This window comes from Mastigoproctus giganteus, chromosome 10, assembly GCF_048544385.1.
Source record: "Mastigoproctus giganteus isolate SK-2022 chromosome 10, ASM4854438v1, whole genome shotgun sequence".
Classification (NCBI taxonomy): domain Eukaryota; kingdom Metazoa; phylum Arthropoda; class Arachnida; order Uropygi; family Thelyphonidae; genus Mastigoproctus; species Mastigoproctus giganteus.
The window spans coordinates 187,438,629-187,463,039 of NC_143584.1; the positions used below are offsets into that span (position 1 = coordinate 187,438,629).

The 24,411-nt window shown below is 37.8% G+C and overlaps 1 protein-coding gene across 1 annotated transcript in view; it reads left to right on the forward strand.

Annotated features, from left to right (window-relative positions):
• Nucleotides 1-24,411, forward strand: part of LOC150079650 (neuronal membrane glycoprotein M6-a-like) — a 50,696-nt gene that overhangs the window by 6,657 nt on the left and 19,628 nt on the right. The window contains exon 2 of the mRNA XM_090382751.1: nucleotides 21,096-21,261. Coding sequence (XP_090238877.1) covers nucleotides 21,096-21,261 — 166 coding nt within the window. The remainder of the gene's footprint in view (nucleotides 1-21,095; nucleotides 21,262-24,411) is intronic.

The window sequence follows — 24,411 nt, forward strand, 5'->3', positions numbered from 1 at the left end:
AAAGGCAAATTTCCGCACATCTATCCGACATCCGTCCTTCCTCAATTTGAATTTATGCCCTCTCAGGTGATTATTCTGAGCAAGAGGAAGAATCCCATCGGCATTGAGCATGCTCAAGCCATTCAAAGCCTTATACACCTCTATCAGATCACCTCGCCGATGCCTAGTTTCCAGGCTCTGTAATTTGCAAAACTTAGCCTTTCTTCGTAAGAGCAACCCTTTGTTCCATTCACTAATCTTGTTGCCCTTCTCTGTACTCGTTCGAGCAGCTCTACATCCTTCTTGAAATGAGGCCTCCAGACCTGTATACAGTACTCAAGGTGTGGCCTGACCAATGCCTTATACAAGGGAATAATCACATCCTTATCCCTGCTAGAAAAATTCCTGTATATCATTGACATTTTGCGAGATATAAGACAAGACTGAGTTTTAGAAGGGTTGAAATCAACTAAGTTGTCTTTGCCCCATTGGAGAATTACCTGAAGATCGGCATTTAAGGAATTGGCAGCAGATTTTCAAGAACTTGAAACTGATTGAGCTGGACAAGGTTTCTCAAAATGGAAAGTTGAATGCAATGTGCTATCATCGGAAAACTATGGATAGGATTTCCAGTCAATGGAACAAGGTCATTGATATTCAAGAGGAAAAGAGTGGGGGAAAGAACTTAACCTTGGGGGACACCAGCATTAGTGGAGAAGTTAGAAGACAGAGAGCCATCTACCATCACCCTCAGTGAGCGATCAGAGAGAAAACTGGATAACCAATTAATAAAAACAGTGGGCAAACCATAAGATGGAAGCTTGTTTAGAGACCTTTATGCCAAACACGATCAAAAGCCTTTGTGATGTCAAGAGCAACTACTTGTGTTTCACCGAACCTTTCCATTGAATTAGTCCACAAATGGGTAACATAAGCCAGAATATCACCAGTGGATCGACACTGACGGAATCCATACTGGCGATCGTTGATCAGACGGAAGGTTTCTAGGTAGTTTAAGAGTTGGCGGTTAATTGATTTCTCCATTACTTTAGAAAGAGTAGAAGTAATTGCAATGGGATGATAATTGGATGGGAGGGATTTGTCGCCCTTTTTAGGAACTGGCTGGATATGAGCAAATTTCCAAGCAGAAGGAAAAACACCTTTGATATAAGAAAGTGAAAAAAGGCGACAAAGAATAAGAGTAAGTTCAGGAGCACAGGTTTTGAGAACAAGTGGAGAAATACCATCAGGACCTGGAGCTTTCTTAGCATCAAGATTCATCAAAATCCTTCTGATATCCTTTTGACGGAAGACCACAGGAGGCATTGAATGGAGCGTGTTGGGAATGGTGGGAGGTGTTTTACCAAGATCATTAATATATGAGTTGGAAGAAAAATTGGATGCTAGCAGGTCAGTTTTATCCTTGGCTGAAGTGACAACAGAACCATCTGGTTTGGACAGAGGTGGGAGCAGAGATGGGCAAAAGTTGCGGCCAATAGCTTTGGCAAGAGACCAGAATGCTTGGCTACCATTAGGGCAAGAAGCAAGTTTTCTACTCTTAGCATGTTCAAACTCCAGTTTGGACTGATTAATAACTGCTTTACAATTGTTGCGAGCTTTGGTGTAGGCAGAAAATGAAACTGAAGAATTAGAAACAAGCCAATTACGATATGCAACATTCTTCTCTTGGACAGCCTTAGCACATTTATTGGAAAACCAAGGTTTAGATAAAGGACAAGATTTTAAAGTGGAGTGTGGGATAAAGGATTCCATTCCTGCAAAAATAATTTCATTGACACGATCTCAGCAAACGTTGACATCAGAAGTTTTGAAACAGTAATCAGACCAAGGAAAAGAAGAAAAGAACTCTCGCAGGTCATCCCATTTTGCATTCTTGTAATGCCAAACAATACGAGGTTGGGAATAGCCATGAGATAAAGGTTCCATTGGAGAAGAGACAATCACCAAGTTGTGATCTGAAGTGCCTAAAGGACCTCTCACTTCAACCCTGTACTTAGAAGGGTTGTTTGTGAGAAAAAGATCAAGCGTATTGGCTATTTGATTAGGATTGTCCGGTATTCTTGTAGGTAAATGAACAATCTGTGCTAGGTCATTAGTAATTGCAAAAGCCTCAGCATCTCGACCTGCTGGGTCGGTGTGACTAGAAAACGGAAGCCAGCTGGAGTTGTGAAGTTAAAATCACCAAGGAAAATTACCTCACTGTTAGGAAAGTTGGACTGGAGAAAGTCAAGTTGCAAAGAGAGGAAGTCAAAGAGCTGCTCCAAGTGATTAGTGGAGTTGGGAGAACGGTAGAGACAACAGATGAATTTTACACAATGAGGTAGAGAGATTTTAAGCCAGAGAAGAACAAAGAGAGTAGATTCCAAATTGCCAAGTCTCTGACAGGGAATATCAGAACAGACATATACACAAGTACCACCTTCGAGGCGAAAGGAATCATACAGCAAATAATTTGGACATCTGAGATGAGCAGTAGTTGAATCAACTGATAACTGAGATTCAGTCAGAAAAAGTACATGGGGTTTGGAAGACTGCAAGTGGAAATGGACATCGTTGAGATTGGAATTGAGACCACGTATATTTGTGAAATGAATTAGGAAGTCCTTGGGAGGTTTAGATCTTTTCGCAGATAAGCTTGCTCTATTATTTTGACAATTCATGGTGTATTCAATAGTAAGAAAAAGTGGGTGGGACATGCTGTATGAAGTAATGAAATTTTTGGATATGGCGTACATGTGGTAAGAATATACCCAGATCCTTGACATAACGTGGCCTCGACAATGCTCCCCGCATACACACTACTCGGACTCCCTCCAGTCACTATCTGGCAGAGTAGAGGTAGCAAGATTATATTATACACTAGCTGATCCGGAAGCCTCCTAGAGAGTTACCAATAGGTTTGGTCCGGTGTACTATCTAGCAGCCAGCCTGCGAACACCGTTTTAGAGCTGTACCCTCGAAATGTAAGGAATATTGGATCTCGCCACGACATTCATCATAACCTCAAAAATCATCAATCATACTGCATGATGGAAGAGATAGGGAAGGGTTGGCCGGAACTTAGCTCTAGAGACTAAACATGGGTTCCACCACTTCAAGCCTCCAATAAGCAAAGTGGTGGTATTTCACCGGTTGATGAGAGTCAGCTACCACCTAGTGCTGCCTGGTAACATAGAGGGGCGGCGTTCCTCCATGTGGTGTGGGCGCCACACCTCGACCCCTGCTTACGTTGGTTCACACCTGGGTGGTCACCCACCATGTACTTGTGCATGAAGGTTATACCCAGGATTACTAACAGTCCCACCATCGTGAAGGTGCAAGCAGAGGATTTGGCTGTCACAGACCGTCCGGACTTCGCCGAAATTGGGTCCACTTGACTTGAGTGTCACCCGAATATCAGTTCCATCAGCGTTTTAGACTCCCAGGTAGCAAGAACAGCTTGTCTGGCATATCTGAGAGAATGTCTGTGACAGCCTCAAGGACCATATTGATTAAAACTTATTGCTTTTAGCCCTTTTAATTTGTAATATTTCGTATATTTTTTATATTGGGCTCCAGTATAATGGTAGGGACCATTTTAGTAGTGAATACTAGTCTTGTCTTCAACCAGTTTTGGTAGCCTCTTTAACCCCAGTTCTTGTGCCATTACTTTGTCCTTTGTAGGTTGGGGGAGATTAAATATGTGGGTAGCCCATTTTACCAACCAATATTCCTTGGCATAAATGTGCTTTGCTTTAATATGAGCACCCAGCTCCATACAGGATTCTAGCATAGAGGAAAGTGATTATGTATTTGCAAGCTAGCACAGGTTCACAGATATGGAGGAGTTGGCACTTCACTAGCCAGTGCATCTGAGAATTTAGTAAGTGTGATTTTTCAATATGATAGTGAAAAATGTAACTTGGGGGTCAAAGATGATGTCTAAGTCAGTGTGCATGGGCACATTTAGTAAGCTCAAATGCTGGCAGATGTAGTGGCAGCTAGGTTGGTAATGGTAAATCTACCAAAGATGATGTGTCCGTGGAGGCAGGCACAGAAGAATTTGGCAAGTTAGAATGGGAAGCAAGACTTTTTCCAAAAGCTTTAAGAGACTCAAAGAGCAGGCTGTGTTGGTCAGTATTGGCTGCTTGAGATTTTGGGATGGGTTTTATTATATAGTGATTCCACAATGGGGGTAAGTGGTGCTGAGAGAAGATTTATTAGATATTGTGGTTAAGGTATTGGCAAAATAAGGGCTAAGACACTTTAGCATAAATTTGAGAATTTTATCCTGTAGCAGCTGGGGATAGGGCATTAATTGCAGTAATTAGCTGCTGCTTGGTTACCCTCACTGTAGTTTACCATCAGTGAAGAAGCAGAGGAGAAAGCATCCATGAAACATGGTTTGTGAACTCTATTAAACAATAAATTGATTCTAAAAACTTTGCACTGGCGAAGTTCTTTTAGTTTAACTATTTAAATCTCACAGATTTTCATTTTTTACTGTATGTATTTTCTGTGGATATAATTTGTTTCAATAGCACCCATAATTTGGCCACTTTACTCAGCCTGTTAGAGCACATGTCGGTAAGCTATCATTCTTTCTTAATTCGATTGAACTCTCCAAACCAAATTTTTCTTGTTTGTTTGTTACTGATTCTGTTCTGTTGGACAATCTTCCTTCACCTTTACTTTCTGAATATTACAAGTTACAAATATTCAAGCTGCTATTAATATATATATATACATATATATATATATATTTTTTGTTGTTTTCCAGGTCTCAGTCTGTTTCTGGAATAGTTATGTTGACTCAGAAACCTTTAATTTTGATTACCAAAAAAAAATTAAATTATCATTATAAATTGGCATTAATACATAACATCAATGTTTTAACATTATATAGATTTACAAGTTAGACCTAATATGGAAATTGCATTAAATTCTTCTTATGGTTCCATATTAGGAACAGGATCTAACATCTTTAAATGCTGCACATCCACATATTGCTGACTTCATCCAGTTTTATGCTACTGTAATAATAATAATAGGCGCCTCCGTAGCCAGGTGGGAAGGAGCAGCAGTGTGTAGCACACGCTTCTTGATTACACCGGGGTTCGAGCCCGTCACCACCAAATACAGAGGATGCAGAAAGGTTAGGGAATGACCACCGCATATCCCGGAACAATATGGCCTTAGTTGCTAATGCTCCTAAAAACCAAAAAACAACAACAGCTACTGTAATAACAGCAAAAGTGTTTGACAGCTATGTAGAATTTATGCAGTACATATCTTGTTGTAAACCTGAAGGGAGGCATGGATTGTAACCATTCTTAATTCATTGCTTGTTCTTATCATTTTCTTAAATCTGTAAATTTTCTTATTCTTTACCACACAGAATGTTGTTTCATAATAAATCTCTCATTCTCTATAGCTTTGGCCAACTTTATTGTTAGTGAGATCTGTAGAGCATGACTGATTTATTAGTTATAGAGATAGCAAATGAATTTTCTTGAAATTTGATACTATTACTACTTTAGTTGGGAAATTTAGACTATCTACAGTAGTTTGCTAACCAACCATAAGTCTTCATGCTCAGTTTGCTATCCATTCTTGGCGCCTCCATAGCCAGGTGGACAGGAGCGGCAGTGTGTAGCACACACTTCTTGATTCGATCGGGGTTCGAGCCTGTGACCACCAAATACAGAGGATGCAGAAATGCATACCACCGCATATCCTCGGAGCAATATGGCCTTAGTTGCTAATACTCCTAAAAACCAAATAACAACAATAGCTATCCATTCTCACCATGTTTGCCTAGATCCAGCCACAATTTCCATTCCTCCTCACATTTAGGATGCATACATTTTAAATTTTGGAATAGTTCTGTATTTTAACAGTAGAGTGATAATCGGTAGATTTATGGAGAATTTTATGGGATGGGAGTCATTTCTGCTAAAAAATGAAGATTTGAAATTTTTTATAAAAAATATTTCTGATGATACCTGAGGAAATGCCCTTATACCATGTTTAACAATAGTTGCAAAATGCAACAAGCAGATAAACTATTTATGTAATTGCATGGTAGCAGTTAGCACCTCAATTTTTCTTCTTAATACTTGAAATAAAATCACTTCATCAGTGTAAAGTGTAGAAACTGTTTATTAGTAATAGAATCTAGCAATAATGTCTCATGGATGTTTTTTCCTTTACTTCTTGTAGTGATTGTAATCTTGTTGTTACAACATCACAAAAACACAAAGCTTGTCAGTTTGATCATTTGTTATTTTGTGATGGTGTAACAGCAAAATCACAATCACTAAGAAGCAGAGGCAAAAACATCTGTGAAACTTATGATTGTTAGATTCTATTAGTAATAAATAGATTCTGAACTTTACACAGGTGAAGTTCTTTTATTTCAAGTATTTAGATTGAGATAACCTGTGCAACAAACACGTCATTCAAAAATTATATGAATGGCATGGGAAAAAAATTTTTTTTTTCTTTTGTTGCCTCTAGCAGCTGTTGTTAAACCTGGTGTAAGAGTGATATAATTAAGCACTAAATAAGCACTAAAGAAATCAGAGTGTAAAATATTATTTGGAATATTAATTTTATTAATGAAATTAAATATCGACTTTTTTACATTAAATATTTCATATTTCATTATTATTATGAAATAATAATAATGAAATAATATTCATTCATATTAATAGTCATTAATATTCATTCATTATTTTAAAAAATTTAATAATGAATTAAACTGACATTCACTACTATAAAACAGAGCGTTCAGGTTGTCTACCCGAATAGCTTAAGAATATCAGATTAGCATTTAATTATATATATTGCTGATATTACTGTTTTTTCTTGTTTTATGGTGTACCAGAAGAAAAAAAAGGCAAAGGGTATATTTTTCAAAACATTGCACTTTATTATATGAAATATGTTGTTTTACTTTTGTCCAAATATATAGAACGCTGAATTTCATATGGTTTAAATTTGAATAAAGAAAACATTTTTTCAAGATGATAGGCAAAAATAATTATTAGTTGTAATTTTTGTCTTCCTTATTTCTTTTTTACTGAAATAGGGTTATCTGTATGCTTGCTTCACATTGATTGCATTACTGCCAAGGCATCTAATGCAATTGAAGAAGTCTTACAAGTTCTCTGAACAGGATAAAATATGATTTATCTGATTTGTATGTTGTTTATTGTACTATTATCGGTCTGTTTTTTGGCCATATTATATTTGTGTTAGCATTAACAAAATGATGTGTTCAACTTTGCCATCTGTAATATATCCAGCACCTATTCATTCATTTTATGGTTATAAATATGTAGAGAAAAGGAAGTGTAAGTTCTTATTGCTAGTGTTTTTGTCATTAGAAATTTTTAATGGCAATTATAAAGTTGGCTAATCAAATTTCTTTCTGAAAGCTGATTAGTAAACTTTATTAAGCCAATTGTATGAGAATTATTAGGATTGTAGGTTTTAAAAATATAAAATGTTTTAAGTTTTTTAGCTGGCTTCTGTTCTATTTGTAAAATAAAAACTAATAAAAAAACAAACAAAAAAAACCCCTTGAAATTAATTTTTATGTATAGATACAGAAAGAGAGAGGAAATTTCATAACAAAGTTTAACTTCCTGTAGTTACTGATTTAAAAAGTGTGATAATCTGGGTGGTACAGGAAATATCTTTTAGAGGATATGAAAAGTCAGTAAATAATTTTGTAGTCATCATTCAGTAAGATAAGCTTTCAGCATGGGTTAAGCAGTAAGTTAGGTAAATAGCAAAATAAATTAGAAAAAAGAAAGCTTCAATTTTTGTTGGTATACAGTGACACACTGAAAACTTACTTAAGGTTGATATTGTTCTATACTGATATTAATGAATGTGTTTGTGGACACATTTCCATTTGTGAGAGAGTTGTAATTGTTTGCTGTCTTAGTGTATCTGTCATTAAGCATTTTATTTCACAAACTTATCTGGGAATAACTTGGTAAATATATAATTTTATTTAATCCTGCTCAAATCTATAAGAATAAAAAGGACAGCAAGATTTTGATCTGATTATTGTCTTTCCATTAAATTTTTCAGACATGTGCTTGTATTATCTTTCTCAGCACTAACATAACTAATTATCATTCAATGATGAACAAAACTAAACATCATCTGTGAGTTGCATTATTACTAATTCATCATGCAGGCTATGCATGGGAGAAAAACCTAGTCTAGGTCAGACCAAACAGTATCCTAGCCATTGATTGGTGCAGGCCTGCAGTACATTGTTATGCAGTCTGTACCAAAAACATCTCCAAATTTCTGCAAGAAATTTGAACCTAAAATTAATGACAAGCTAATTGAGCCAATTGACTGCCTACTACAGATTTTACAAGTAACATATTTTCTTAATTATTTGAAAATTAGAAATTAAGTAAATCTTCAAATTTTATTGGTTTACAGCAACATACCAAAAACTAACTTAAAGGTTATAAAAATTATCAGTTATAATTTTTAATAAATTAGTTAATTATAAATTTTTAATAATTATAGCAAAACTCAGTTGGAGGTGCAAGGTTTTTATCACAATTTTCTTGAGTATTTTTTTTTTCATTTCACATAATAAACAGGCTTCAGCAAATGTGCAATTTACAACCATAACAGACAGGTCTTTGTATAGTTTGCTATAAAAATCTTTTTACAGGGTCCATCATCTGACACATTTGAAACTGAATGTCTCAACCCCCCATAAGAGTGCCCATCTTCATTGTGTAGCTATATGAGAAGCATTAGTAATTGTGGATCTTTGGACTATGTATAACATTACACCTTTGCTTATTGAGGCATATTTCAGAAATAATGAATCCATAGTTCTAATTCTATTTATATAGACATCACAGTGATAGTTATCATAATATACCTTTGCCATCTTGTAATATCACAAAGACCTGGGTTCAAAATTTGAGGGGAAACTGCTTCAGCGAAGAAGGGGAAATTTTTCTATGAAAAATGGCTTTGATATGTACTTCAAAAAACCCAAGAGCAAAGTGGTTGTTGAGTGCAATCAGCACCAATGATGGCATTCTTCTGTGAAGCATGCAGTGGCACTGAACATATTTAGTACAAATGTATATTACATATTGTATAAATATTGAACCCAAAGACTGCATGTTGCCTTTTTCCCATATGCTAAAAAAGAAAAAGAAATGAAAATCAGAAAAATTATCAGTGATGCAAGTGTTAATTTTAATATTCCTTCACTATAGTTTTCTGCCTATAGTAATCAGAAATCATACAGCAATCAAAAAAACCAAATAACAACAACAAACACAGTACTCAATATATAACCTAACCATTGCCTTATACCATGGGATAATCACCACCTTACTGGCAAAATTCTTGTATATCAGTGTTCCTACTCATGTAACATGAGGCTTAAGCATTTAGTATTAGTAGTGGCAAATGATATAAGAAAGCAAGTTAAGCTGATACAGCATCATCCAAAAAAAAAACACACTTTCTATATCACTCCATCTAAGAGGTTGTGTAGTTCTTCATCGAATTTATTCAAGCTGCCCACATCTATAACACCAAATGGAAGTTTGTTCCAACAGTCAACTACCTACTGGCTGAAGAAAAATTTCCACACTCCATCCTGCAACTTTCCTTCCTCGGTTTGAATTTATTCTCCCATTTGCATGGCCTGAGCAAGAAAGGAGGAAGGATTCCATTGGCATTAGCTTACTCAAACCATTCAAAACCTGAAACATCTCAATCAGAATTCTTTGCAGGTGTCAAGTCTACAGAGACATTTTAATTTACAGAACTGAAGCCTTTTATGGTAAGAGCACCTCTTTTGTTCTTCCCACTAATCTCTGCACCTGCTCCAAGAGATCCACATCTTTCCTCAAATGAGGCTTCCAGACATGTATGCAGTACTCAAGAAGGCGCCTCCATAGCCAGGTGGGAAGGAGCAGCAATGCGTAGCACACACTTCTTGATTAGGCCGGGGTTCGAGCCCATCACCACCAAATACGGAGGATGCGGAAAGGGCAGGGAATGACCACCACATATCCCGGAGCAATATGGCCTTAGTTGCTAATGCTTCTAAAAACCAAATAACAACAACAAACAGCAGTACCCAATATATAACCTAACCATTGCCTTATACCATGGGATAATCACCACCTTACTGGCAAAATTCCTGTATATCAACAAAACCACATGGACCGTCATAGCAGTTTGTCTGCACTGCTCAGAGAACTTCATATGTATCTGTACAATTATCCTCAGATTGTCTTCATTCTCCATTACCTTGAGTGTGGTATCACACAGTTGGTACATTAATCTGGGATTACTTTTACCCATATGAAGTACCTTGCATCTGCCAACAATTGCCACTATCTGCGTGTTTTATCTAGACCTTGTTGCGGTCACAGCACACCCTGAGGATGCCATGAGTTTGAAATAAAAATGATTGCAGTACATTAGTTGGATAACATATTTGGATTACAAGTTTTTAGTCACTGATAAGACTGGTGTTTTACTGTTAGTAAATTTTACATTCTGTGCAACTGATTGTGCAAGTAGAATTTTTTCCAATTTTTTTTTAAGTCTTCTTGCTAGATTCCTAGTGCTTACACAAAATACAGAAGTCATTAGTGAAACACTGGTGCAACCAAATTTCGTAATGCATGACTTCAGTTTCACATGTACTCATCATTATTGTCCATAATACTAAAAAATAATAAAGTAAACCTTTATTATTACAATACCATTCAAGGTTATCAGTTTTATTTTCAGATTTATTATCAGTTTTTATTTGCATGTATAATTATACACATGATTGTAGAAAATCAGTAAGTGCAAAAAAATGGCATAAGCAATCTGGCTTTTAAATTATTTACATTTTTTTAAAATATTTAATTTTTTAAAAATATTATTTAAAAAAAAGCATATACTAATGAAAAACTTATGAAACTTTTAGGGGATTTTATTCTTAAACTTTATTTTAAAACTTAAAATATATTAGTATTAGTAGTGGCAAGTAAGGAAGCAACCTTATACATCATCAACTAAAAAAAGAAAGCTATCCATGCTGCCATACCTTTTATTTGTATAATTCCTTAAATTTATTTAAACTCTCTGACTGAAAGTAAACATCTATCCTGCAGCCATCCATTTTAAATTTAATTTTGTCCCTTTGTATATGCTGTCTGAGAAAGAGTGAGGGTGTTGTCATTACTCAATCAATTTAAAGCCTTAAACAATTAAATCAGATCATCTCATGGGTGCTTAGTTTTCAATTGCTGAAACTTGTAAAACTGAAGTTTTTCATTTTAAGAGTACTCTTTTGTGTTCTTAACTATTTTGCCACTCTTCTCTACACCTATTCCATCAGATCCTCATTCTTAAAATGAGGCATCCAGACCTGAATGCAGTATTCAAGATTTCACCCCAGGGGCTCACATCTGGTGAGTATGGGCTTGACACACCCAGGGTCCTGAGCTGGATATCATCATTCTTCTTTTTCTTGGTGATTCCCTTCTACTTCTCTCTCTCTCTCTCTCTCTCTCTGGGGGTAATTCAGAAATTTTTTTTTTTTTGTCTGACAGCATAAAACTTTAACAAGGAAGCCTCAGACTTCCTTGCACCATATGGCTAATAATAATAATAAAGCCTACCCATTATCTTATACAACAAGATACTGACCTCCCTGTTCCTGCTGGCAAAATTCCTGTGATATTTCTGGCATACATGCTTAAAGGATATTCAATAGGCTATCCTTGTGTGTTTTTATGCTTATGCATCTACAAAGATAAATAATATATCATTCAAAAAAGACTTAACCAGGAATTGGGCTATTAACTAGAGTTTAATCCTGAATTTAGTAGAATATAACCTGGGGTTATATTCTGTTAAATTCAGAATTTACACTGGAACTAAGAGACCCTGGCGGTTTTTGGGAAGCAAAACTTATAATATAAGGAATGTTCAAAACAATAGATGAAATTTTTTTATTTTACCTTACAGAATCATTCCTTCCAGTAATTGGACCACTCCATTAACCCTTTATTGGTCACATGGATTAATTAGAAATTTGGTGCAACTGCATAACACTTGTTAATTTGTATGAAATTAAGTAAATGATATGTTTGGAAAAATGACTGACATTGTAAATCAGGATAAGCACAATGATAATAGTTGAACCAGTAGTGTAATAGATAAAGATAAAAGAATTTCATGTTTGTTTTTATTACTTCAGGTATATACGATGAAATACAGACATGATTTTTTTCTCGTTAATTTCTTGATCCTTTTGACAGAAAAATTGAACAAAGTGATATTAGCATTAGCATTAGTAGAGGCATTTGATGCAAGAAAGCAAGCTTATGCAGCATCAGCCAAAAAAAAAAAAAAAAAAAACCCACTTCCACTTCACCCCTCTGTTCATTCAGAATACCTGTCCAGCTGAGCCTTAAACTTATTTAGGCTGTCAACCTCCACGACAAGAGATGGAAGTCTGTTCCACCAACCAACCACCCGCTGGCTAAAGGCGGCGCATTATAGCCTTAGTTGCTAGTGCGCCAATAAAACCCAAATCAATCAATCAATCAAGCTGGCTAAAGGCAAATTTCCGCATGTCTATCCTACATCTGTCTTTCCTCAATTTGAATTTATGCCCTCTCAGGTGATTATTCTGAGCTAGAGGAAGAATCCCATCATCATTGAGCAGGCTCAAACCATTCAAGGCTTTATACACCTCTATCAGATCACCTCGCTGGTGCCTAGTCTCCAGACACTGCAATTTGCAAAACTTAAGCCTTTCTTCATAAGAGCACCCCTTTGTTCCATTCACTAATCTTGTTGCCCTTCTCTGTACTCGTTCCAGCAGCTCTACATCCTTCTTGAAATGAGGCCTCCAGACCTGTATACAGTACTCTGGGTGTGGCCTGACCGTTGCCTTATACAAGGGAATAATCACCTCCTTATCCCTGCTGGAAAAATTCCTGTATATCATTGACAATACTCCATGAGCTACTCTTGCAGCCCGTCTGCACTGCTCAGAGAAATTCATATCTGCCTGCACAACCAACCCCAAGTCCCTTTCATTCTCTACCACTGTCAGTGTAGTACCACAGAGTTGATACGTTGCTCTGGGGTTGCTGTTTCCCATGTGTAGTACTTTGCATTTGTCAATGTTAAACTTCATTTGCCACCTCTCAGCCCATCTGCTCAACCTTTCCAGATCCTGTTGCAGCAGCATAGTGTAAGTAGTGTCCTTGACAACCCTGCCAACCTTTGTATCATTTGTGTTAGGGTAGCTAAGAATAGAAACAGGTGCAGGTATACTTGCGTATACACCAATGCTAGGAGTTTAGTAAATAAATTTGATGAATTTGAGGTATTGCTCAAAACATCAAAGGCAGATATTGTTGGGATATCAGAGACGTGGTGTCACACAGATATAAGGGATGCAGAACTGCAATTTGGGGAGTACAACGTCTACAGAAAGGATAGACAGGATAGGAAGGGGGGAGGGGTTATGCTATTAGTTAAGAAACACATAAAAACCAAGGAAGTGAAGCCAGTCGACATCGCTGGACAGTGCAGTGTTGAGTCAGTTTGGTGTGACATAAGCATTGGGAGATCAAAATTGAGAGTAGGAGTGTGCTATAGGCCTAATGACTCTGATGAGTATAATAAGGAACTGTACAGGGAAATAGAGTGGGCCAGTAAATCAGAGAGTCTTATAATGGGAGATTTTAATTTCCCAGATATTGACTGGAATTTGGGGGCTGGTTACTCACACACTAGCAGGGCTTTTGTGCATTTATTGGATGATTGTTTTCTACATCAGCATGTTCGGGAGGCTACTAGAGGGAGTAATACTCTTGATTTGATTATCAGCAGTGATTCTTCATGCATTAAGAATCTGAAGATAAATGAACCACTAGGTGGCAGTGATCACAGTGTGCTGAAGTGGGATTTACTCAAAGAGGTAACTACCATTAGGGGTAAAGGGAAGGGTTATTGCTTCCGTAAAGGCGACTACGATGGACTGAGACAGTATTTAAATTCTATACAGTGGGACCAACTGATGATGTTACCAACAGCAAATTCAAAATGGGAAGCATTCAAAGAACTTATCTTGGAAGCTACTAGGCTTTACATACCAACTAAGAAATATTGTTCAAGGTTTAGGCCAAAATGGATGTCAGATGAACTAATGAGGCATATGGCAGAGAAGAAAAATGCATGGTATACTTACAAATTAACACATGACACAGAAGCCTATGATAGATACAAGTTGATATGCAACCAAGTTACAAAGGAGGTTAGGCAGGCGAAGGCAGATTACGAGAAATCCTTGGCAAGGGATGCAAAGAAAAACAGCAAAGAGTTCTTTACTTATGTAAACTCTAGAAGGAAGGGGATGAATCAGATTGGTCCACTTGATATTGATGGGTCAAGTGTTGATGATCCTGCTCAGGTAGCTAACAAACTAAATGAATATTTTGCATCGACATTCACACATGAGGAGTTATTCAGCAAGGGGAATGCCAGAGGTGTATTCAACTCTAGCAGTAAGCTACAGAATCTTGAAATAACTGGGAGTAAAGTGGAGGAGAAACTGTTGAAGATAAACACAAGAAAGGCATCCGGGGTGGATGGGATCTATCCAGTTATATTAAAGGAGGCAGCAAAGGAAGTAAGCAAACCCTTAGCCATAATTATGAGAGCTTCCTTGGACTCAGGGGAGGTACCCATAGACTGGAAATGTGCAAATGTGACCCCAATTCACAAAGGAGGATCAAAGGCTGACACAAGTAATTATAGACCTGTGAGCTTAACTTCTGTTCCAGGAAAATTAATGGAGGCACTGGTTAAAGAAGCACTGCAGGATCATTTAGACAAGACTTCAGTTATAGCTCAGACACAGCATGGTTTTGTTAAGGGGAAGTCTTGCCTGACCAACTTGATTGGATACTATGATGCAGTCACAAAAGAACTGGATGCAGGGAATAACTTTGATATTATATACTTGGATCTTAGAAAGGCTTTTGATACTGTTGCAAATGGAAGACTGCTACACAAATTGGAGCAGTGTGACATTGGAGGCAAATTGCTGCTATGGATAAAGGGGTGGTTGAGGGGGAGAAGACAGAGAGTGGTAATCAAGGGACACTGCTCATCGTGGACTAATGTTATTAGTGGAGTCCCTCAGGGCCCAGTGTTGGGTCCATTATTGTTTTCTGTATTTATAAATGATATTGATGATGGTATATCAAGCTTAATGTCCAAGTCTGCAGATGATACAAAGGTTGGCAGGGTTGTCAAGGACACTACTGACACTATGCTGCTGCAACAAGATCTGGAAAGGTTGAGCAGATGGGCTGAGAGGTGGCAAATGAAGTTTAACATTGACAAATGTAAAGTACTGCACATGGGAAACAGCAACCGCAGAGCAACGTATCAACTCTGTGGTACTACACTGACAGTGGTAGAGAATGAAAGGGACTTGGGGTGGTTGTGCAGGCAGATATGAAGTTCTCTGAGCAGTGCAGACGGGCTGCAAGAGTAGCTCATGGAGTATTGTCAATGATATACAGGAATTTTTCCAGCAGGGATAAGGAGGTGATTATTCCATTGTATAAGGCAATGGTCAGGCCACACCTTGAGTACTGTATACAGGTCTGGAGGCCTCATTTCAAGAAGGATGTAGAGCTGCTGGAACGAGTACAGAGAAGGGCAACAAGATTAGTGAATGGAACAAAGGAGTGCTCTTACGAAGAAAGGCTTAAGTTTTGCAAATTACAGTGTCTGGAGACTAGGCACCAGCGAGGTGATCTGATAGAGGTGTATAAAGCCTTGAATGGTTTAAGCATGCTCAATGCTGATGGGATTCTTCCTCTAGCTCAGAAAAATCACCTGAGAGGGCATAAATTCAAATTGAGGAAAGACAGATGTAGGATAGATGTGCGGAAATTTGCCTTTAGCCAGCGGGTGGTTGGTTGGTGGAACAGACTTCCATCCCTTGTGGTGGAGGTTGATAGCCTAAATAAGTTTAAGGCTCAGCTGGACAGGTATTTTGAACGAACAGAGGGGTGAAGTGGAAGTGGGGTTTTTTTTTTTTTTTTTTGGCTGATGCTGCATAAGCTTGCTTTCTTGCATCAAATGCCTCTACTAATGCTAATACTAATTTATAAATACAGAAAACAATAATGGACCCAACACTGAGCCCTGAGGGACTCCACTAATAACATTAGTCCACGATGAGCAGTGTCCATTGATTACCACTCTCTGTCTTCTCCCCCTCAACCACCCCTTTATCCATAGCAGCAATTTGCCTCCAATGTCACACTGCTCCAATTTGTGTAGCAGTCTTCCATGTGCAACAGTATCAAAAGCCTTTCTAAGATCCAAGTATATAATATCAAAGCTATTCCCTGCATCCAGTTCTTTTGTGACTGCATCATAGTATCCAATCAAATTGGTCAGGCAAGACTTCCCCTTAACAAAACCATGCTGTGTCCGAGCTATAACTGAAGTCTTGTCTAAATGATCCTGCAGAGCTTCTTTAACCAGTGCCTCCATTAATTTTCCTGGAACAGAAGTTAAGCTCACAGGTCTATAATTACTTGTGTCAGCCTTTGATCCTCCTTTGTGAATTGGGGTCACATTTGACATTTCCAGTCTATGGGTACCTCCCCTGAGTCCAAGGAAGCTCTCATAATTATGGCTAAGGGTTTGCTTACTTCCTTTGCTGCCTCCTTTAATATAACTGGATAGATCCCATCCACCCCAGGTGCCTTTCTTGTGTTTATCTTCAACAATTTCTCCTCCACTTTACTCCCAGTTATTTCAAGATTCTGTACCTTACTGCTAGAGTTGAATACACCTCTGGCATTCCCCTTGCTGAATAACTCCTCTTGTGTGAATGTCGATGCAAAATATTCATTTAGTTTGTTAGCTACCTGAGCAGGATCATCAACAGTTGACCCATCAATATCAAGTGGACCAATCTGATTCATCCCCTTCCTTCTAGAGTTTACATAAGTAAAGAACTCTTTGCTGTTTTTCTTTGCATCCCTTGCCAAGGATTTCTCGTAATCTGCCTTCACCTGCCTAACCTCCTTTGCAACTTGGTTGCATATCAACTTGTATCCCATGCATTTTTCTTTTCTGCCATATGCCTCATTAGTTCATCTGACATCCATTTTGGCCTAAACCTTGAACAATATTTCTTAGTTGGTATGTAAAGCCTAGTAGCTTCCAAGATAAGTTCTTTGAATGCTTCCCATTTTGAATTTGCTGTTGGTAACATCATTAGTTGGTCCCACTGTATACAATTTAAATACTGTCTCAGTCCATTGTAGTCACCTTTACGGAAGCAATAACCCTTCCCTTTACCCCTAATGGTAGTTACCTCTTTGAGTAAATCCCACTTCAGCACACTGTGATCACTGCCACCTAGTGGTTCATTTATCTGCAGATTCTTAATGCATGAAGAATCACTGCTGATAATCAAATCAAGAGTATTATTCCCTCTAGTTGCCTCCCGAACATGCTGATGTAGAAAACGATCATCCAATAAATCCACAAATGCCCTGCTAGTGTGTGAGTGACCAGCACCCAAATTCCAGTCAATATCTGGGAAATTAAAATCTCCCATTATAAGACTCTCTGATTTACTGGCCCACTCTATTTCCCTGTACAGTTTCTTATTATACTCATCAGTCATTAGGCTTATAGCACACTCCTACTCTCAATTTTGATCTACCAATGCTTATGTCACACCAAACTGACTTAACACTGCACTGTCCAGCGATGTCGACTGGCTTCACTTCCTTGGTTTTTATGTGTTTCTTAACTAATAGCATAACCCCTCCCCCCTTCCGATCCTGTCTATCCTTTCTGTAGACGTTGTACTCCCCAAATTGCAGTTCTGCATCCCTTATATCTGTGTGACACCACGTCTCTGATATCCCAACAATATCTGCCTTTGATGTTTTGAGCAATACCTCAAATTCATCAAATTTGTTTACTAAACTCCTAGCATTGGTGTATACGCAAGTATACCTGCACCTGTTTCTATTCTTAGCTACCTTAACGGCGCCTCCGTAGCCAGGTGGGAAGGAGCAGCAGTGCATAGCACACGCTTCTTGATTAGACCGGGGTTCGAGCCCGTCGCCACCAAATATGGAGGATGCGGAAAGGTCAGGGAATGACCACCGCATATCCCGGAGCAATATGGCCTTAGTTGCTAATGCTCCTAAAAACCAAACAACAAACAAACAAGCTACCTTAACACAACCCATGTGTTTACTTGTTCCGCAATGGCTCCCGGCAGTCTCTGAAATATCATGCATCTTGTTTTTCAGGCTTCTGTTCATTCTAATAGAAGCAGTGCAAGAATCTCTTTCACCTCTGCCAGTGGCTACTGTCAATCTATTGGTCTTTTGTCTACCCCCAAGCTAGCAGTTTTCCGACCCACCTAACACTGCCTCGATAGCATCAGCAAATATTCTTGCACCCTTTCTATTTAAGTGTATCCCATCCCTGTAGAAGCAATCTCTCCTGTTAACAAGTACAGTCCAGGCTGAAAAAAATTCTACCCCTTGAGCCTTGCACAATCTTTCCAGGGCCGAATTGATCGACAAGGCTCTCATCATATACTCCCTCCTATTGTGTCTGGGCAGAATTGCAGACACTTTCAAATTCAACCCTAATTCTCAGCTTTTGTTCAACAGTGACCTGTACTTGTTAAGTAATTCTGCCGGTCTCCTACTCTTAATATCATTAGTGCCAACGTGTACAACGATATCACCTTTTGTGCCCTTAAAAGATGGTATTCGCTCTACAACGTCATCAACCTTTGCCCCTGGCAGACATACCCTGGTCCTGTTCCACCTATCCTTTTTACAAAGCATGTTCCCCGTTTCCCTGACAATAGAGTCACCAACAACTACTAGTTCCTTCGGGACCAACGCATTCTGCCTTGGGGGTTGCCTCTGTGTCACGTGATGCCCAAGTGCAAGCTCTGGCGTTGATGTGGGCAGCTGAGAGCTTGATGGGCCCCTCAATTTAGTTTCTTCGAGAGCATCCACCCTGTCCTTCAAGCTGTCATATAGGCCCACAAGAACGCTGAGTTGTTGCCTGATATCGATACACTCCTTGCCCTTTATATATGAATATATAAAGAACAAAGGATGTCATCAGGAAAGGAATTTACTGATTAAATAAACTAATCACTGAATGTTAAACTAGAATCTTATTTTCAACCTTTTTATAACCATCTTCCATCACTTTCTGCATTTTACTTTGGTCACTAAAAATATCAGACAAGTTGAACACAGAATCTAGCTTACCTCCAAGACTGCATAAAGTAAAACACTGCTTTGTATACATGTTGTAGGATTATATTAAATGCGTAATCACAACACTTAACATTTTTAATGCACATTCTGAAATATCTGAAACTTTGAATGTAATAAACTTTTCAGAAACATTTATGACCAGATTAAATCATTGCAGGGCAATATTTGAAATCTTATCCTGTGGTATGTCATGTTATGTCAACTTGTATATATCATTTCTTCTCACATCCATTATATTGTCATGATAATGAATACATTACAAAGTGCCTAATTTTAGATTACTGATTCCCTTTATTCTAAACATTTTAGCATATCATGAAGTACTTAAGTGTGGGTGTGACTTTTTGGGGCATATCTGATAGAGGATTAAATTTTTACCTGTACAAGATGCTGAGTTGTTTCTGAAGTTAACAATTGCAACATCACCAATCAACTAATTTTTTGCAAGCAATTTCTTGCTGTCTTAAATGGAGATCTGATTAACAACTTCCTTGTGACAGATAAAGCCTGTTTCCATCTTTTAGGGTATGTTAGCAATCTGAAATTTTGGTATTGGTAAAATGGAAATTCTCACCCATTGCATCAGCATCCAGTGGACAGTGAAAAGATAACAGTGCAATGCTCAGTAGCAGCGTTTAAAATTACAGGATTTAACATGTTATCCTTTGGTACATATGTGCCATGGTGAAGTAACTCACCGTGCAATATAATACCGGGACGTATCATTGAACTGTCAACGCCATTGTCCCACCAGAGTACCCTTGCTGATGGCCTGTCTCAGGCAAATGTGCTATAGTGAGCATGAAAGCAAGGTCATTGGACAGCTGACTGAAAACATGATTCGTCATACCAGGTTGCCTGGTATGATGAATCATGTTTCTAACTTCATTACAGACAATCACAGCTGTACTTATATGAGGCTCTTGAAATTTGTCCAATCCAAGTTCAATTGAACATATGTGGGACATTGTGGAATGAGCCATTCGACATCAGGATGCTATACCATCAAATACTCAGTAACTGTAGGATGTAGCATAGTTAGAGTGGATTACCAGAACTGCATGGAGTCTATGCAGCAATATTAGACCACACCATATGCCAAAGGTGGCCCAACAGGTAAGATAGGTATTCCTAATGCAAAGCTAACCTCAGTATATGTACTTCATGGTTTAGTCTATTTTTTGTTGTCTTGTATTTTAAAATGTGTCATTGTTATGCTGGACCATGTATATTTAACTATGTATAGATTCGTAATAGATCTTAACGCATATTTTTAATTTTATGAACAGTGTTTTATGTAGTAGCAGTGATTTTAAATCTTTATCTTAGTTTCCCCTTCTCAGAGAACATTGTACATAATCCATCAGGCACAAGGTGTCTTTTTTTTTTTTTTCCTAGCAATCAATTGCTCACTGCTGTTACTACTAAGACTATGACTCTCTAGTTGTAATGTTTTAATAATTTATTACTATTAATCAGATTTAATAAAAATTAAATCTAGTCACTAACGATACTAACATAATGTAGTTAATATAATCTGGTAATATAGCCTAGTGATTTATGTACTGTAATATACCATTAATGGCACATATTCAACCATTTGAACAGAGCTGGTCCATTATTTTAATTTCATTCTTAAACTGGTTATTTCATTATATGGGTTTATTTTATATATTGTATAACATTTTAAATTAATTATTTAAAATTTTTTTTTTTTTTTTCCAGCTTGTTGCAGTTCATGTGTGAAATGCATGACACGAATTCCATATGGCACACTTATTGCAACAATTCTGTGTTGTACCGGTGTGGGCATATTTTTGGGATCTTTTTATCGAGGCATTGCTTTGACTCTTCGAATGTTTGAGGATGTATTCAAATTTCATTTCTATTGGTATGCTTTTTTATATCTAAGAATTAAATATGGCAGTAATTTCAATTTAGTGTATTTAATGCTTGTAAGAAAGCTTTTAATATATGACTGTGTTAAGAATACATTTTAGGAATACTCAGAATTGTTCTCTATTATAATCTAAATATCTTTACTGCATGAATGGTGTAGTCAACAGTTACAATCCTTACCATACTTTGAGTGATGTACCTAACTTTAGATAATAAAAAACAAGTAGATATGACAAACCTTGGTTTTGAAAAATAATTCGTTTGTTGACCATGCTCTGCTAGTAAGCAGACTGAGAGACTGTGTAGTAATGGGTTCTACACTGAGTATGGACTCACATCTGGTGAGTATGGGCTTGGCACACCCAGGGTCCTTAGCTGGATATCATCATTCTTCTCTTTCTTGATGATTCCCTGCTACTTCTCTCTCTCTCTCTCTCTCTCTCTCTGTCTCTCTCTCTCTCTCACTCAGAGTAATTCAGAATTTTTTTTTTTTTTTGCTGGTGCAGCATAAGCCTCGGGCTTCCTTGCACCATATGGATAATAATAATATTTCAATCTATCTTTGATAGAATGAAATATAACTTGTAACTCAGTACAGGTGGGTCAAACAAGTTTTCTCAGGAATTTGTTTGACCAGCCTGTACTTTATGTAGGTGTACCACAGGGTACATCATTGGGTACAGGGTACATTTTTTTAATATTAAATGTAATCAAAAAGTTCAGGGACTGAACTAATATTTGGGTAATGATGAAGCTTACTGTCGATTTGGATAGATTTATTTCAAAGTAGTCTCCTTTACATTGTATACATCATTTCCAATGCTTCTGGAACCTTCAGAAGAATTCCTGATAGGCTTCTTTTGGAATTGCTAATAGTTCCTATGTTGCTTCCTGAATAATTTCCTGGGTTGTTGCAAAACTTTGGCCTTTCAAGGGGTTTTCAGCTTGGGAAACTGAAAAAAAAAAATTACAGGATGCTAAATCTGGTGAGTATGGGTAACCACGGTATGGAGTGTTTCACAAGAAATCCTTGAATGGAAAATAAAAAAAAAATGTGTGTAGAGGCATTGTCATATTACAGATGTAAATTTTTAATTGGTGAACTGTTTTGTTCATCAATTTGTAGTATTCTTGGTTCATTAGCATTAGTAAAAGCATATGATGCATGAAAGCAAGCTTATACAACATCAGCCAAAAAAAAACCCCTTCTCATTTCATCCATCTGCTCTCTCCAAATGTTTGTCTAGTTCTGCCGTGAATCTATTTAAGCTATCAACTTCTACAACAACAGATGGAAGTTTGTTCCAGCAATCAACCACCCGCTGGCTAAAGGCAAACTTCCACACATCTATCCTACAACCGTCTTTCCTCAATTTGAATTTATGCCCTCTCAGGCGATTATTCTGAGCAAGAAGAAGAACCCCATCAGCATTGAACATGCTCAAACCATTCAAGGCCTTATACACCTCATTCAGATCACCTTGCAGGTGCCTAGTTTCCAGACACTGTAATTTGCAAAACTTAAGCCTTTCTTCGTAAGAGCAACCCTTTGTTCCATTCACTAATTTTGTTGCCCTTCTCTGTACTCGTTCCAGTTGTGTCCTAACAAGGGGATAATGACATCCTTATCCCTGCTAGAAAAATTCCTGTATATCATTGACAAGACACCATGAGCTACTCTTGCAGACTGTCTGCACTGCTTGCACTCATTGTTTGACTATGCAGGACAAATTCTCAATGAACAAATTGTCACATTTTATCCAGATTGTCTTGCTTTTTTTTGGACCTTAGAAAAAGCAATCTTTGACTGAGAGGACTGAGCCTGTTTCCTGGTCATAGCCATGCATCCACAGTTCACCAGCAATGAGAGAAGAAGGAAAGAGGCAGTGGGTTAATAACAGCATGCTGAAAAAAAATCCTGGCATAAAAAAACTTGTCACACTCTGTGATCACAGTGAGAATGTGAGTCACAAATCCAGCTGAAATGTATTGCATTCCCAAACCCTGTGTTAAAATTAATTAACATATACCATAAGAAATGCCAGATTCACTAGGACTTTGCAGATGGTTAAAATTCAATCACCCTTGACCATATTATGAACAGGAGTAATTAAATCATTGGTTTTAAAGTTGAATGGCAGTCGGAGTGAGGATCATCCTTGAAAGACAAGCAGCCCTCGTTAAATTTTGCGAACTATTGAAAAGTCTTCAAACAACAAGACTTTTACATGGTAAGAGAAAGGCTACAGACTAAATAACAACCCAGTACAATGGTGGCAGCTAAAAAAGAGGCATTTCAGAATGCACAACTTATTGTGCCTTGTCTTGGGTGGGATATTGTAGCTGGTGACAAAAACAGATTCCACTGCTGTTAGCGAAAAACAAGGGGGGTTATGGTTACAATGGGTTCAGTTTCATCAACACTGGACAGTGGATCGACAAATTGGAAAACTCTTGCTTGGTCTCATGAATCCCGGTTCCTCCTGTTTCATGCAGATGGATGGACCAGAATGTTGCAAAAACATGAATCCATAGATCCATCCCGCCAATTGTCAGCAGTGCAGGCTGGTGGAAGTGTAATGATTTTGGGCATGTTTTTGTGTGTACACATTGGGCCCCTTGATACCAGCGGAGCAATGTTCGAATTCCACAGGTTATTTGGAAAATTTTTCATCACTGTGGTGTATCCATCTGCAAATGGGTTCTTTCAGCAGGATAATGGACCATGTCACAAGGCAAGAATTATACAGAACTGGCTCTAGGAATGTGAGTGAATTCAGCCTACTGTAGTCACACCCCTCCTGTGATCAGATCTCAGCCAGTCTGAGCACCTATGGGATGAGGTGGAATAAGCTCATCAGAGTATAGATCCATTTTGTAGCAGCTGTGAGAATGAGCCAGCATCCCTGTGACATGCTTCCAACACACTTTATTGAGTCTATGCCACAGTGAGTCCAGTCTTTTCTGAGAACTAAAGGGGGAACCTACTCACTATTAGGTAAGTGCACATGAAATGGCCACTCGTGTGTGTGGCTTTTTTTTTGTGAAAAATTAAGCTTACAGAAGATTGGTAGATATGGAATACCCCAACCACTGGGGATCTAGGATCATCCTTGTTTTTTTTTTTAATAATACTAAATAT